Source organism: Aedes albopictus, chromosome 3 (genome assembly GCF_035046485.1).
Source record: "Aedes albopictus strain Foshan chromosome 3, AalbF5, whole genome shotgun sequence".
NCBI classification, from domain to species: domain Eukaryota; kingdom Metazoa; phylum Arthropoda; class Insecta; order Diptera; family Culicidae; genus Aedes; species Aedes albopictus.
The window spans coordinates 109,643,861-109,656,691 of NC_085138.1; the positions used below are offsets into that span (position 1 = coordinate 109,643,861).

General features: G+C 42.2%; 1 protein-coding gene across 1 annotated transcript; it reads right to left on the bottom strand.

Annotated features, from left to right (window-relative positions):
• Nucleotides 1–228: 228 nt before the first annotated feature.
• Nucleotides 229–8,985, bottom strand: LOC109414743 (probable splicing factor, arginine/serine-rich 7). Its single transcript, XM_019688576.3, has 3 exons — nt 8,830–8,985; nt 8,278–8,753; nt 229–1,638 (listed from the first exon to the last, which is right to left on the bottom strand). Exons 2-3 carry the CDS (start codon nt 8,680–8,682, stop codon nt 469–471), a joined length of 1,575 nt encoding a protein of 524 aa, XP_019544121.1. The 5' UTR covers nt 8,683–8,753; nt 8,830–8,985; the 3' UTR covers nt 229–468.
• Between the last annotated feature and the right edge of the window lie 3,846 nt (nt 8,986–12,831).

Consider the following 12,831-nt stretch of genomic DNA (forward strand, 5'->3'; position numbering starts at 1 on the left):
AAAGAATTTCTTGGAATTACTCGTGGAATACCTTCTGGGATTACTTTAGGAATTCCTTCTAGCATTCGCCTAGGACTTTTTTTTTAAATAAAAGTTTGTCGTAATTTATGGCTTTCCCTTACCAGAAACTGTTTCTCAATCTATAAGCTCGGCCACCCCCTAGGATTATCAGTTTCGTCTGAATGATGGCTTTCTTTTCGTTCCGCACATGGATAACATCCCTTCCGATAGACTTAACAAACCTAGGTTCATTCCATACACTTATACAGAGACATTAGAAGGTAGTCGAAAAATTTAATCAGAAGAGAGCGATCTTCAACTTCTTGCAAGCATGGAAGATGGCTCTCGCTTGTGTATCACTATCAATCTTAATAAAAGAAAGGAAAAAAGCATAGATTTCAAGTCCGCCCTAGCGAGAGATCCCTGAACCGCCTGCGTCACTGGTGGTTGTCAAGCGCAGCAGGACATCTACGGCGAGTTGGAAATGTCCATGTTGTCCGACTTTTCCGTGGTCGGACTTGCTGTCTTCTCGCGCGCCGGAACTGGTGGCGCTGGAGGCGGTGCTACAGTTGGAGGCGGGGATCCTTTCGTACCCGAGGCTTCCTCCTCTACCCCTCCGATGCGCTCCTCGGCATCGTAGTCCCGGCAGACGCTCTCCTCCAGAATCTTCTTCAGTCGCTTATCGGGCGAGCGGCTGCGCTTTTTCGAAGGGCGACTGGTCGGCTCTTTCGGTTTGCTTCCACGGCTACGCGACGTCGATCGCTTTCTGCTGCGGGAACGCGACCGCGAACGACGTCTTCTCTCGTCCTTGTTGCGGTGAGACTTCTTGCGATCGCGGCTACGATCACGGCGATCACGCGAACGGGAACGCTTACGATCACGGGATCGCGAACGGCGACGGTCACGCGAACGCGAGCGGCTACGGCGACGAGAGCGAGAACGCTTGCGGCGATCACGCGATCTCGAACGTTTCGAACGCGATCGCGATCGTTTGCTTCGCGATGGTGATCGTTTCGAGTGCGATCGTTTGGAACGCGATCGGGAACGTTTCGAACGGCTTCGGGAGCGTTTACGCGAGCGCGATCGTTTCGAGCGTGACTTTGAACGCTTACGGGATCGGGATCTCGAATGGCGATCCTTGGAGCGAGAATGCGATCGCGATCGTCGGCGACTTGAGCTCTTATCCTTGGCCAACATCCCAATCACCGGATCGATAGCGGCCGATATCATATGATGCGCTTCCTTTACAATCGACATGGCTTCCTCGATCTCCTTCTGAGCGGCTTCGTTACTCTTCGCTTCCGGTTTCACGATCGGCTGCGTAGAGTGGTGCACGTTCAACCGGTAACCGCGGAACTCAGAACCATGCATCTTCAACCCAGCAATAATACTCTTCTGCTCGCAGAATTCCAGCAGCGCGAACCTAGATCGCTCATTCTCCGCATACCGGGCGTACTTGATCTCGCCGCACAGCTTGAAGTGATCCATCAGTTCCTCTAGACGCCAGTCGGACTTGATGTCCAGCACCAAGAGGGTGCGGCGGGTCTCTTCGATTTTCTTCGCATCAAAGTTAACCGGCAAGGGTGGATACTCCGGAAGATTGTTCTCGTCCAACTTCGGATCGATGGTTTTCATTACCTGCAAAAATTAAAAAATGGATTACAAATCATAGTTCTTGTTAAATAAAGAATCAAAATGTATCCCTGTAGGGTTGGTTGCGAATGATACTTTTTTCTTTTCTTTTTAAAATGTTACCAACAGTAGGTATGTTGAGTTGGCCTCCTCCCCTTTCAAAGAGCTTGACTTCAATGGGAAATCTACTGATCCAGTGATCGGATTCAATACTGATGAACTGAAAAGTATAGAAATGATTATTAAAGATTAGGATGTCCCGGATTCGGATGTTATCCGAAATGAATCCTTTCTGGAGATTTCGCTATAGCGAAATTCCTATAGGAATTCTATTTGGGGATTACGCCTGAAGGTCGCTCTGGGAATTCTTCCAAGAGTTCCTCTGAGGATCCCGTTAGGAGTTCCTAGTTTCTGTTGAAAATTCCCTCTGGTGATTCAGCCGGATATTTCCTCTAGGGTTTACGCCGGAAACTCCGTCTGGAGATTCAATCTAGAGTTAATTTTTGGCATTCCTCTGGGAATTCCTATCGAATCTGGCTGTAGATTTCGCCGGGAATTTCCACTGGAAACTTCCCCAGGAATTACCTGCGGAGATTTCACAACTCACAAGTAATTCCCTCTGGAGGATTTCTCTAGCAGTTCCCACTGGGTATTCTTTCTAGAAATTCCCTATAGGGATTTCTCCAGGAGTTTCCTCTGGAGATCTCGCCAGAAACTCCTTATTGGGATACCGCCGGGGGTGCCCTCTGAAGATTCCTTCTAGAGTTTCCTCTAGGGATGCTGGAAATAATTCCTTATGGGGGATTCCACCAGGAATTCGCTCTTGATATTTAACCTTCCGTAACTCGCGCGGTTGACTACCTGCGTCAGCACCACGCTAATGCTGAGTACAAAAGCGAGATTTTTTTAACGTGTTGTATAAAATACAACAGCGCGATCGCTCGTGGGTTAACCGGGAATTTATGGCACAAATTTCCCGAATGGAGGAGAACGTGCCTCTAGAGCCGACCTACTGATAACCGGGAATTTAGTCTTAGAATTCCACCGGGAATCCGGCCTGAGGCTTCCGCCGGGAATTGCGTCTAGGAATTCTGTCCGAATCCGTCTGGGGATTCGCGGAGAATTCCTTTTTGAGACTTTGCCAGAAATTCTCTCTTGCAGGCAGTTCCTCTTGGAGATTTCGTCAGGAGTTCCTTTTGGGGATTCCATAGAAGTTCCCTTTGAAAATTTCTCTAGGAATTCCTTATGAGGTTTCCGCCATAAATTTACTTTGGATATTCCACAAAAAGTTCGTTTTAGGGATTCCTCCAGGAGTTTTTTTTTGGCGATTCCCCAGAAATTACCACTTCAGATTCCTCCGGGTGTTCTCTCTGGAGATTCCTCCATAAGTTCCCATAAGGATTCCTCTGATGTTCGTTCCGAGGATTCCCTCAGAGATCCGATTCTTTCTGGGGATTCTTCTGGAGTAACTGCTGGAGAATTTTGCAGGAGCTTCTTCTTAGGATTTTTCTAAAAGAACCACTAAACATTTCTCCAGGAGTTTATTATAGGTATTCCTCCTGAAGTTAGGACTTTCACCAGGAGTTTGAGTTTTTCCTTGTATTTTCTTCGGTACTGCCGTCTGGAGATTCCTCCAGGAAATCTTATCTTCTACTTCTGGGAATTCCCCTTGGAAATTTCACCTGTAACTTCTTTTGGATATTCCTACAGGAATTCCGTCTGGGAATTCCTCTAGAAATTCTCTCTAGCGATTCCTAGACTTCCATTTAACAATTTATCCAGGAGTTCACTTTGGAGGCAACCCCAGAATGAACTCCCCAGCTAACACAAAGTCTTATACGATGTTGAATAGGATGCTAAAGTGGATGCCATATGCGTACATACTTCCTTTTAGCCGTGTATATCGCCTCCACTTTTGAATCATATGCAATCGTGTGTTGGCTGGGTCCAAGAGCGATCTCTGAAATGAGCTTTTGGAGGAAACTCCAGATAGAAATCTTGGAAAAATCTACAGAGAGATCTCCTAGGGTATACCCCCAAATGAAATCCTGGAGATATCTTCAGAACGAACTCTTGGAGAAATCCCAAGAAGGAACCAGCAAATTTATTGATCATCACACAAGAAACATATTTGCCGAAGACACCATAGTGATTTGGCTTCAGCATTTTTGGCAACACAATTTTTTGTCTTGGTGCATTTTTATTGTCAAAATTCAACCTATCTGTAACATTTGTATCAATAGTTATCACTGATCTTTTTCAATAGTTTTTGAAAATTGAAATGTTTTGTAGATCGTCACAGAAAAATGGAAACAATCGGTTGAGACATAACTGAGATATGGCAATCCAAAGTTGACTAGTTTGTATGGGAAAACAGCTTTGGTGCATTTTTATTGTCCGATACTGTATGAGCTCCAAGAATCAGATCATGATTTTAATGGGGACATGTAAGTGTAACCGATTCCGAAGGGTGCCTCTAGGGGACACATACATATTTTCGTGTAGAGGCTCGGTTTGATGGTTCACATGGCGTGGTTTTTCATCTAGAATCTGACAAGCCAGGTATTCCGGAACTGGTTCCGGTAAGATCTAGAGACGGTTCATCGTTCATGGTTATGGTTCTTTACACAAATTATGATGATCAGGAAATCACCATTGATAAAACTGCCCACCTCCTTCAGTCGCTGGAGCCTGACACGTAGGAACCAGTTTCGAGGACATTTTTAGCATGCAATGCACGCAATTAAAACATGCCGTGCGACTGCTCAATCTTCATGCATTCCCATACCAATTATCAAGATGCTCTGGGCATGAAGTAGTGATCTCACTAACATATACGATAGAGGAAATCCTCTAGGGATCCCTTCAGGCATTTCTCTAGAGAAGCCTACAAAAATTCCTCCAGGAAATCCTCCGTGAATTTCTTCAGCGGTTCTTTCAGTATTTTTTAGGGATTCTTTTGGGAATTTCTCCAGAGTTACTTGAATGTATTCCTCCAGGCATTCATCCAGAAATTTCTTCAGGGATTTCTGTAAGACATCCTGCAGGGTTTCCCACAGGGGTTCTTCTCAAATGCCAGGACTTCTTTCAGGTTTTTCTTCAAAGATTCCTCTGAAATTCCTCCAGGAATTCCACTGAGATTCTTCCAGGGATTCCTTCGGGAATTTGTCACGGGAATCCTCTAAGAATGCCACCGATGTTTCCTCCAGGAGTTCCTACATGAATTCATCGATGAATACTTCCAGGCATTCCTCCCGAGATTTCACTAGGATTTCTTCGAAGGATCCAGCGATCCTAACATGACAAATGTTGAAAACATCAAGATATGGCAGCCATTTAAATGAAACAAAAAAAAAATGACGACAGTAGTTCGAGAAGATCTTGCAGTAGCTGATGTGAAGCTGAAGCTACAGAAATTGAATTTCCCGAAGTCCGAATACTCGGTAAGCATTGCAGATTACCTTTCAACGGCTTGCGGAAAAAGGCAACAAGGCCATTTCATTTGACAGTACCGATGACATACGAGCAGGATTGAGAAGAAGATCAGACTGAGGGATACGAGCTTACAGACGATGAAGAGCTGAGTGAAGTTGAGGAAGACCACGCGTTCCCTTCACATTAAGATCTTGATGTAGTTCCGGTCAGTTTGGCGAACCATCACCGAGACGCAGCGAACGGGAGCGCAAACTTCTGGGTAACCTCCTCAACTTTCTTACCGGATTCACTGTGCGGACTGTGTTGGCTACCAGTGTCCACTATGGATACCACGAACACCAGATACACGTTAAAAAAGAGTTTCTCTGTGGTAACCTTGAAGAAAACTTTACATTACATGGAGATGTCGAAGGGAGTAAAGACCAAACGAGGGCTTTTTTTGCAAGCTGCAAAAATCACAACAAATGTTGACAGGGTGTCTCATACTCATAAGACAAAATCAAATCCAAATAGTTTTCCAGGTTTTTCCAGGAACGAATTTCAAAAATTTATAATTCAAAAGTTAGCCCAAATTTTATAAAATTTATATATATGTACCTACTTTTTAAAAACTATAGAGCATTTCCAGTCAAAAACACCAACAGAATTGCCATTTTTGACTCGATAGAAATTAGACCTGGGCCCAGACTAAAGCAAGCAGCCGCCCCGAATAGAGATCTGTTACGTTGGCCCTATGTACCCCCAGGAATGCTCAGGATACATTTCCGAGCGTACTAGCCACTTAAGTTCAGCAAAGCCTGCGCCGACACTTGAAACGGTGCCGAGTGCCGTAAAATCACATCGATGCTTATCTTTCTGTTGCCAATGTCTGTATGAACTATTTTTTTTAACTTCCGGGAAAAATACTATAAACAGACCTTCGGTCTGAACATGGGTAGTAAGCTTTAACCACTCCTAGCAGATTAAGGACAAACGTCTTGAAATCCCGCTTCAACGGTGCATCAGAACTTCACACGCACAAATCTCAAGATGCAAACTTTGAACAACAGTGCATTTTATTATTCTGTTCTTGCTCACTTGTAAAATGCTTAAAATAAGAAGCTCAGATGCGCTGGTTTTGTTTACGAAGAGATTCGCTCGAAATCGTGAGTAGGTGCAAAAGTCGGCCATTGTGGCGGTCATTTTGGGATTCTAACAAGTCTGTCCTTAAGAAAAGCAAGGGTTTTCTACGAAGGTCTGCAGGACACTTGCTTTTTGTGTCTCGGATTTGGTCATCGGAAGGGCGTCTTCCCTCAGCGTAAGAGTTGGACCATGCAGGATAAGATAAAGCAAGCTAACGAGGAATCTTGTTCATACGCTGACGTTGTATCTGGGAAAGGAAGTGTACCGGAAGTAATTAGGGATGCCCAAACTTCTGAAGAAGACCGGATTGAAGTTTCAGAGGAAGAAGATGGAGAAAATATTGATCTGCCGGAAATATCGGATGCGGAACGAACACAGGAGCGCAATTGTGGAACTGATTACGAAAAGGCGCAAAGACGAAGACAAATCATCAAGGAATTGGAACAGGTGGCCAAAGCCATCCAGGAAGCGATGTCCAATCCCCAAGCTAATCAACGTCCGGCCCAATTCGCGGCTACAGATTCTGTTGTTGGTTCCAGTCTCGGCTCCGGACTGAGAGTGAAGGTCCCTAGAAGAACGCGTTATTGTTGTTTTCAATATAGTTTTTAGAATAACAAATTGTATTGCAAGGCTCTCGGCTCCTGTAGGATGTTTTAAAGAAAGCCAATAAAATAAACAAATTTGATCAAAAAAGAGTTTCTCGCTGGATTCCTCCCGGAGATCCTTCCAAAATTTATCCAAAGTTCCTTCAGGAATTTTTCTTAGTGGCTTTTCGGGAAAGCTTTCCTTCTTGAGATTTTCACGACATTTTTGCAAAAGTTCTTCCAGGAATATCTTCCAGAAAGTTTTCTGACATTTCTTTCTTGGACTTTCTCGCAGGATTTTGCCCGTAAATTCTCCTGAGATGTTTCTTTAGGGCTTTTAGAATTCCTCCTTGCAATTTCCTAATATTTCCTCGCAGGATTACTCCCAGGACTTTTTTTTTCGAATTGTCCAAATTTGTATCAAGATTTCTTCTGATGTTCCGCTCGAGATTTCTCCATTAAGTCTTTGCGGAGTTTCTCGTAAGATTTCAACTGGATTCCTTTCGCTATTTCTTCGAGAAACTATTACAAGGAACTTCGTAAATTATCCCCAGCGAAATTCCGAAAAAAAAATCCCTGCAAGAACTCCGGGAGCAACTATTTAAAAAATCCCTAAAAGATCATCCAGAAATTTGGATGAATTACTGGTAGAGATTGTGGGAAGAGCTCTGAGAATAATCCCCAGAAAAAAAACGTGAAAAATACTCTCAGGTGAATCACTGCAAGAAATCCGGTATACAACTACGAGGAAAAGCCTGAAAAAAGCTCCAAAAGAAATCACGGGGAGAGCTCACGGAAATTTCTTTCGGAAATTACAAGAGATACTCTTGAAGAACTCTCGGGAGGAGGTCCTACAGAAAATTAGTGAAAAACTAATTAGTTCCTCCAATCTAGTAGACAGACATTCCAGGAATAACTCCTGTTGCAAATCTGGGAAAATCGCAAGAAGATCTCCTGGAGAAGTTCCAAGAGGAACACCGGAAGGAATGATGGAAAATCTTCAAGAGGAATACCAAGAGAAACTCCATAACATCAACGGAGAAACTCTTGTGGAGATCTCGGTATAAATCCTGGTAGAAATCTCACGAAAATGTCTGAGCAAAACGCAGCAACAATCCCACAAGAGACTCTGGGAGCAATATCTGAGTAGATCTATACAAGAAATGCGCTATTTTTCCTGAGAGTTGAAGATATTCCCCTAATATTCCAGGTTATTCCCTTCAACATTCACTAGGAGAACCAAGCCAAAACTTGTTTTAAAAATATAAAACATGTAACTTTAAATTGTACATAAGAATCGCTGAGGAAAGTCCAATCAGTATTGACAAAAAAATCCTGGATTTCTCATGCCATTTTGAGAACGATTTTGAAAGGAAATCATTCAAAGAATTTCCTAAAATTATAAGTTAAAATTAGGTATCAATAATAATTTCTAAACCGATAACATGACGCTACCAGCCCTGCTAGTAAACACACTTCAAAGGAATAGGTTTACCACACTCACCTGATTCGGTACCATTCCGTCGATCCGGTTAACGACCTCCGGCGGCAGCTTGCTCGGTCCCTCGATGCTGTGCAGCCCCGGAACCAGCGTCCCATTGGCGGCCATCTCCAGCGCCTTGTACTCGTCGGGAATCATTCCACCCTGGACCGGAATGACGATCAGCGCCCGATCGATAAACACCGTGTTGGTCAAGTGCTGAGCGACGGCCACGCAGCTGCTCTCGAAGTACTTGACGTAGCAGATGCGGGACACCACCGGGCAGGAAACGTCCCGAATCGTCGGATACAGACGGATCTCATCGATCTTGCCGAGGTGCCCGAACAGGTTCTGCATCTGGTCCTTGGTCGCCTGCGGGGCAATGTTGGTGATTTGCACCACCTTCGTGCCGGATCCGCCGCCAGCCATTTCGAAGCGGGGGTGAAAACCTGAAGCCCACACTTCGGCCGTCGATTACCACTGCAATCGGGTCAATTTAGCTGCAAATCGATACGAACCACACGTTAGACACTGCGTACTACTGAATTATGCCCTTTTGGAAGGTAATAAACTCACTTTTATACACTTTTTCGGGCTCCACTTCAGCGAATGAAGCGGAAAACGTTTTCTGGTGCACAAAAATGAAGCCCGGAGAAAAATGTCAGCCTCGGTAGGTACAAAATATGACACGCACACATTCAAACGAGGGGTGGCGGTAAGCAAATGGGTTCGGGACTTTTTATACCTACCATAATTACACCTATCAGAAAGTGAATCAAAATGTTCGCGTTATTTTTGAATAGGGTTTATCCCCAGAACGTAAATTTTAAGGAAATTCCAGGGGGTGAGAAACTCGGCACAAAGTGCCCGGCACACTTTCGGCACACTCACCGGCACATTTATGAAGTTGGCTGTCATCAAACTGGCAACACTTTTATTTGTGTTTTTCTGAAGAATGAAAAAAAAACGAAGACAACTTGTAAATGTCAACACTTTGATAAAAAAATGCATAATGTTCCAGACTCGGTTGCGGATGTTGCTATTGAAATCTGAATTGAAATCAAATTCAGAATCCCTGTCCGAAACTCATATTAGATCTCAACTAAGCATGATGGAGTTTTCAGACCGTTTTAAATGCATTCCAAAGAAGATATCGAAAGATTTTTCATCCTGAGAAACGAAGTAACAGATCTCTTGGAACGCATGATTAGGACGAGAACAAGAATCAGGACCAGAAGTTTAGATTGTCTAGAGCCAAGGTCAAGATATTCATTCCATCAATTTCTGGAAAAATATCCTCAGAAGAACGTAATCAACGGTGGTTTTTATCAGAGAAATCTATATATATAAAAATGAGTTTGAAGTCCCTTTGAGGCAACAAAACTCAAGAACGGATGAACCGATCAGCTTGACTCTTGCACGGTTCGGTTCGTATTCGAGTTGGCTGTGTTTATATGTCCAAAAAGTTACGAAAAACAACTAAAAGAGTAAGAAAATTGATAAAGTACTGATTTCCGTGAGCTGGGAAGGAAATCAACACGATTGAAATAAAACCAATCTAGAGTGCGGTGACGTTATGACCTCAACAGTTGTCAAACCACCAAAACTTGGCCAGACAAAGTTTGCCGGGACAGCTAGTTGTTTATATAGATAAACGCGAAGACTGAACCCAACTAACAATCACTCATTTAACAGGCACCATTATGACGAATTAATTCAGCATAATGTTAAATAACATTTGAAATATTTTCACGTATAACCTATGTTCGGGTTTTGTTCATACAAATTTGGAGAAGTTATAAAGCATCATGCTGTGCACCAACTAAATTTTTGGTTGTTCAAAGCGTTTTGCAGATGTACAGGAAAGTTGTTGTTAAGCTTTGGCAAAAATGACTGAAAATAAATAAAATGCAAAAATGTTGAACTCTCACGAGAGTAATTATTTGCTCTCATGTTGAGAACACCTATTATGAAAAAAGCATTACATATAAAATTACCTAAATCCAGATTAGAACTCGAGACCTGTCGTTTGCCAGCCGCATGCCTTCCTATCTGCGCCATCCTAGAGATGGTGAGATGCAGCACCCAAAGCAAAACATAATCTTCTTACTTGTCTTCTCATGACTCAATAATGATCACTCCTGAACTTGTGTTCAGCTGTGGTGAATTAGCACAGCATGTGTTAATCAACCGAACAACGCCTATACTTCAACAGCTGTTCAGCCCAAAACAGGTGTTTTCCATTCTGATTTCACTGTCAGTATTTTTATCGCACGGTAAAAAAACTTGAATAGAATGCGGCCAAAAAGTGTTGGTCCTTATTGAAAATATTGTTTCCAGACGAACTAATTGCGATATGAATATGTTTTTGTTTTTATTATTAAATATCGATTTAAAAAAATGTATGACAATATGTGATGCGGTATGGTCTTGGACATGGTGCATTCACAACATCTGTTCAAGTAATCTACTCATGCTCAGTCGAAGATCCGTTAAGCAATTTTTTCTTTATTCTTTTGTCATGGAATCTTGATATTATGTTCAATAAATAGTGCATAAGGATGTTTAGGGATACTTGAAATGTGTCGATTTCTGAATGCTGTTTGGTTATCTAGGTGACTGTGGGAACAATATTCAGTAAACACGACAACACTGAAATGTCAAATACATCGATCCAAGCGTCTCGTACAATCGAACTGCTGCGGATGTTAATAATCAAGGTACAAGATATCTTGTTACAGACTAATAATAATAAAAAAAATGCCTCATTTTTACGTTGATTACGTCTCTTGGCACTCAATGTTAAGCTACATAATTCAACTCTGTTTTATGTTATGTGATTCGTTCAATATATTGGTTCTTTAATAACTTGGTTGTATCAACAGTTTTAGCCATGATTTATCCCATTATCCGAACAAAGTTCCGCTTCAAACTGACGGGCTGAAGGCGTTTATTTGACAAGTGAAAAGCACATTGTTCAGGAGCTTATGCTTCTCGATACATCAGCTTAATAAGATGCAGACAAATGTATTGTTAAACTCTTTTGTTAAGGAATCAATGCTTGTCGAATAAATTTCTCGTTAAAGTTTTGAAAAGTGTTTTAATTTATCATTGTTGATACCGATGACTAAAGTCGAACATTGACTACTTTCTCAATTGAAAAATCATTTAAACAGTAATGTGTAGAGCATAATTTTAGTTCAGCTATCATTACCATTATTAAGCAACAATTCAGCAAGCTTGCTTGTTTGTGACTTGCAATTGTTAGTTGGGAAACCAAAAGTTCCAATTGAACCGTCAAACGCGGTTCCAATCGAGCAAATTCAAGGGTTTAGAACAACAGAGAACAACATGGTAAACAAAACTCAACATGAGAGTGTGTTAGTGAAAACCGTGACGTCACCTATTTGCTTGATGTCTTTTGGACAGTTCAGACTAATACGCACGCTAAAATATATTTTTGTTTACCTAAAAAACTTATTGTTATTGGGAGGGATGTAAATAAACCCAAATCCTCTCCGCGTTTCTCTATACACAACTTCTCTGGTTTTTATACGATACCAAGTACCGAGGCGCTAACCCTGGCCCAAACATTGGTTCGATTCAGAATCTCTAGGATTTAGATTTGGCCATCGTGCCGACGAGAGGAATGTTTTGCTCAAAATAAACTTTGCAGACAATCGCAGCAGATTCAAAGAACTTTTTAGTAATGAGTATACGAAGAATCAAAAGGACAAATCGCGAAATCAAAACAAGAAAAAGGTTGCCAGATACATAAAATGTATTGAATCAACTGACAGCATAACTGACAGCACGCCGGCACACTTCAGCACGTTTGGCACAAAATCCAGTGTGCCGAGTTTCCCACCCCTTGGCATTACGTAATATTATGCGCATGAACCATTTTGAACATAAATAAATAATTCTAGATTGAGTTTGAATAAGGGCGAAAGTAACATGAGAGAGTTCTCTTCATCTCTCTTCTGTAAATTAAAGTGACAAGATGCAAATTCAATCGAACTTTTTTACACTTAGACGCTAGATTGCATCGAAATCTACACGGAGAAATCAAACTACCTAATTTTTGGGTCGATTTTACTCAAAGCTGAGTATATCGAATAAACTAGTTATCCAAAATTAGGTTGTTTTTCCTCTTTCCCCCACCGATGTTGTCAAAAACAAACAGAGATGCATCTACCCAATGGGGGTCCTTGAGCCCAATAAGCCAATTTTGAGTAAATGTAGGTATACTCAAATTTGGGTTGAATGAGGGGGGGTCTTGGGTTGAATTTACCTACTCTTAAGTATATTTTTTTGCTGGAGGTAAAGGCAATTTACCTAGTGTGAGTTTAATCGATTTACTCAAATTTGGCTTATTGGGCGGAAATATGGGATTGCGTCAAAAGAACTCAATTTTGGGTAGTTTGGCGGTTCCGTGTAGCGATTTATGACCAAAAGGTGCAGCCATAGAGCTTGCTGACGTTTATTCACCCTTCTCTTTCAGACATGCAGGCGGAATAGATCTTGTTGTCATCAGGAAAGGTTTCCCGATGAAAACAAATCCTATCCCGCCTGCAT

Excerpts from the sequence above, each read along its gene's own strand:
- LOC109414743 (XM_019688576.3), bottom strand. The coding sequence starts at position 8,682 with ATGGCTGGCGGCGGATCCGGCACGAAGGTGGTGCAAATCACCAACATT. Across the intron at positions 1,639-8,277 it reads ACGGAATGGTACCGAATCAG|GTAATGAAAACCATCGATCC; the intron begins GTGAGTGTGGTA and ends TAATTTTTGCAG.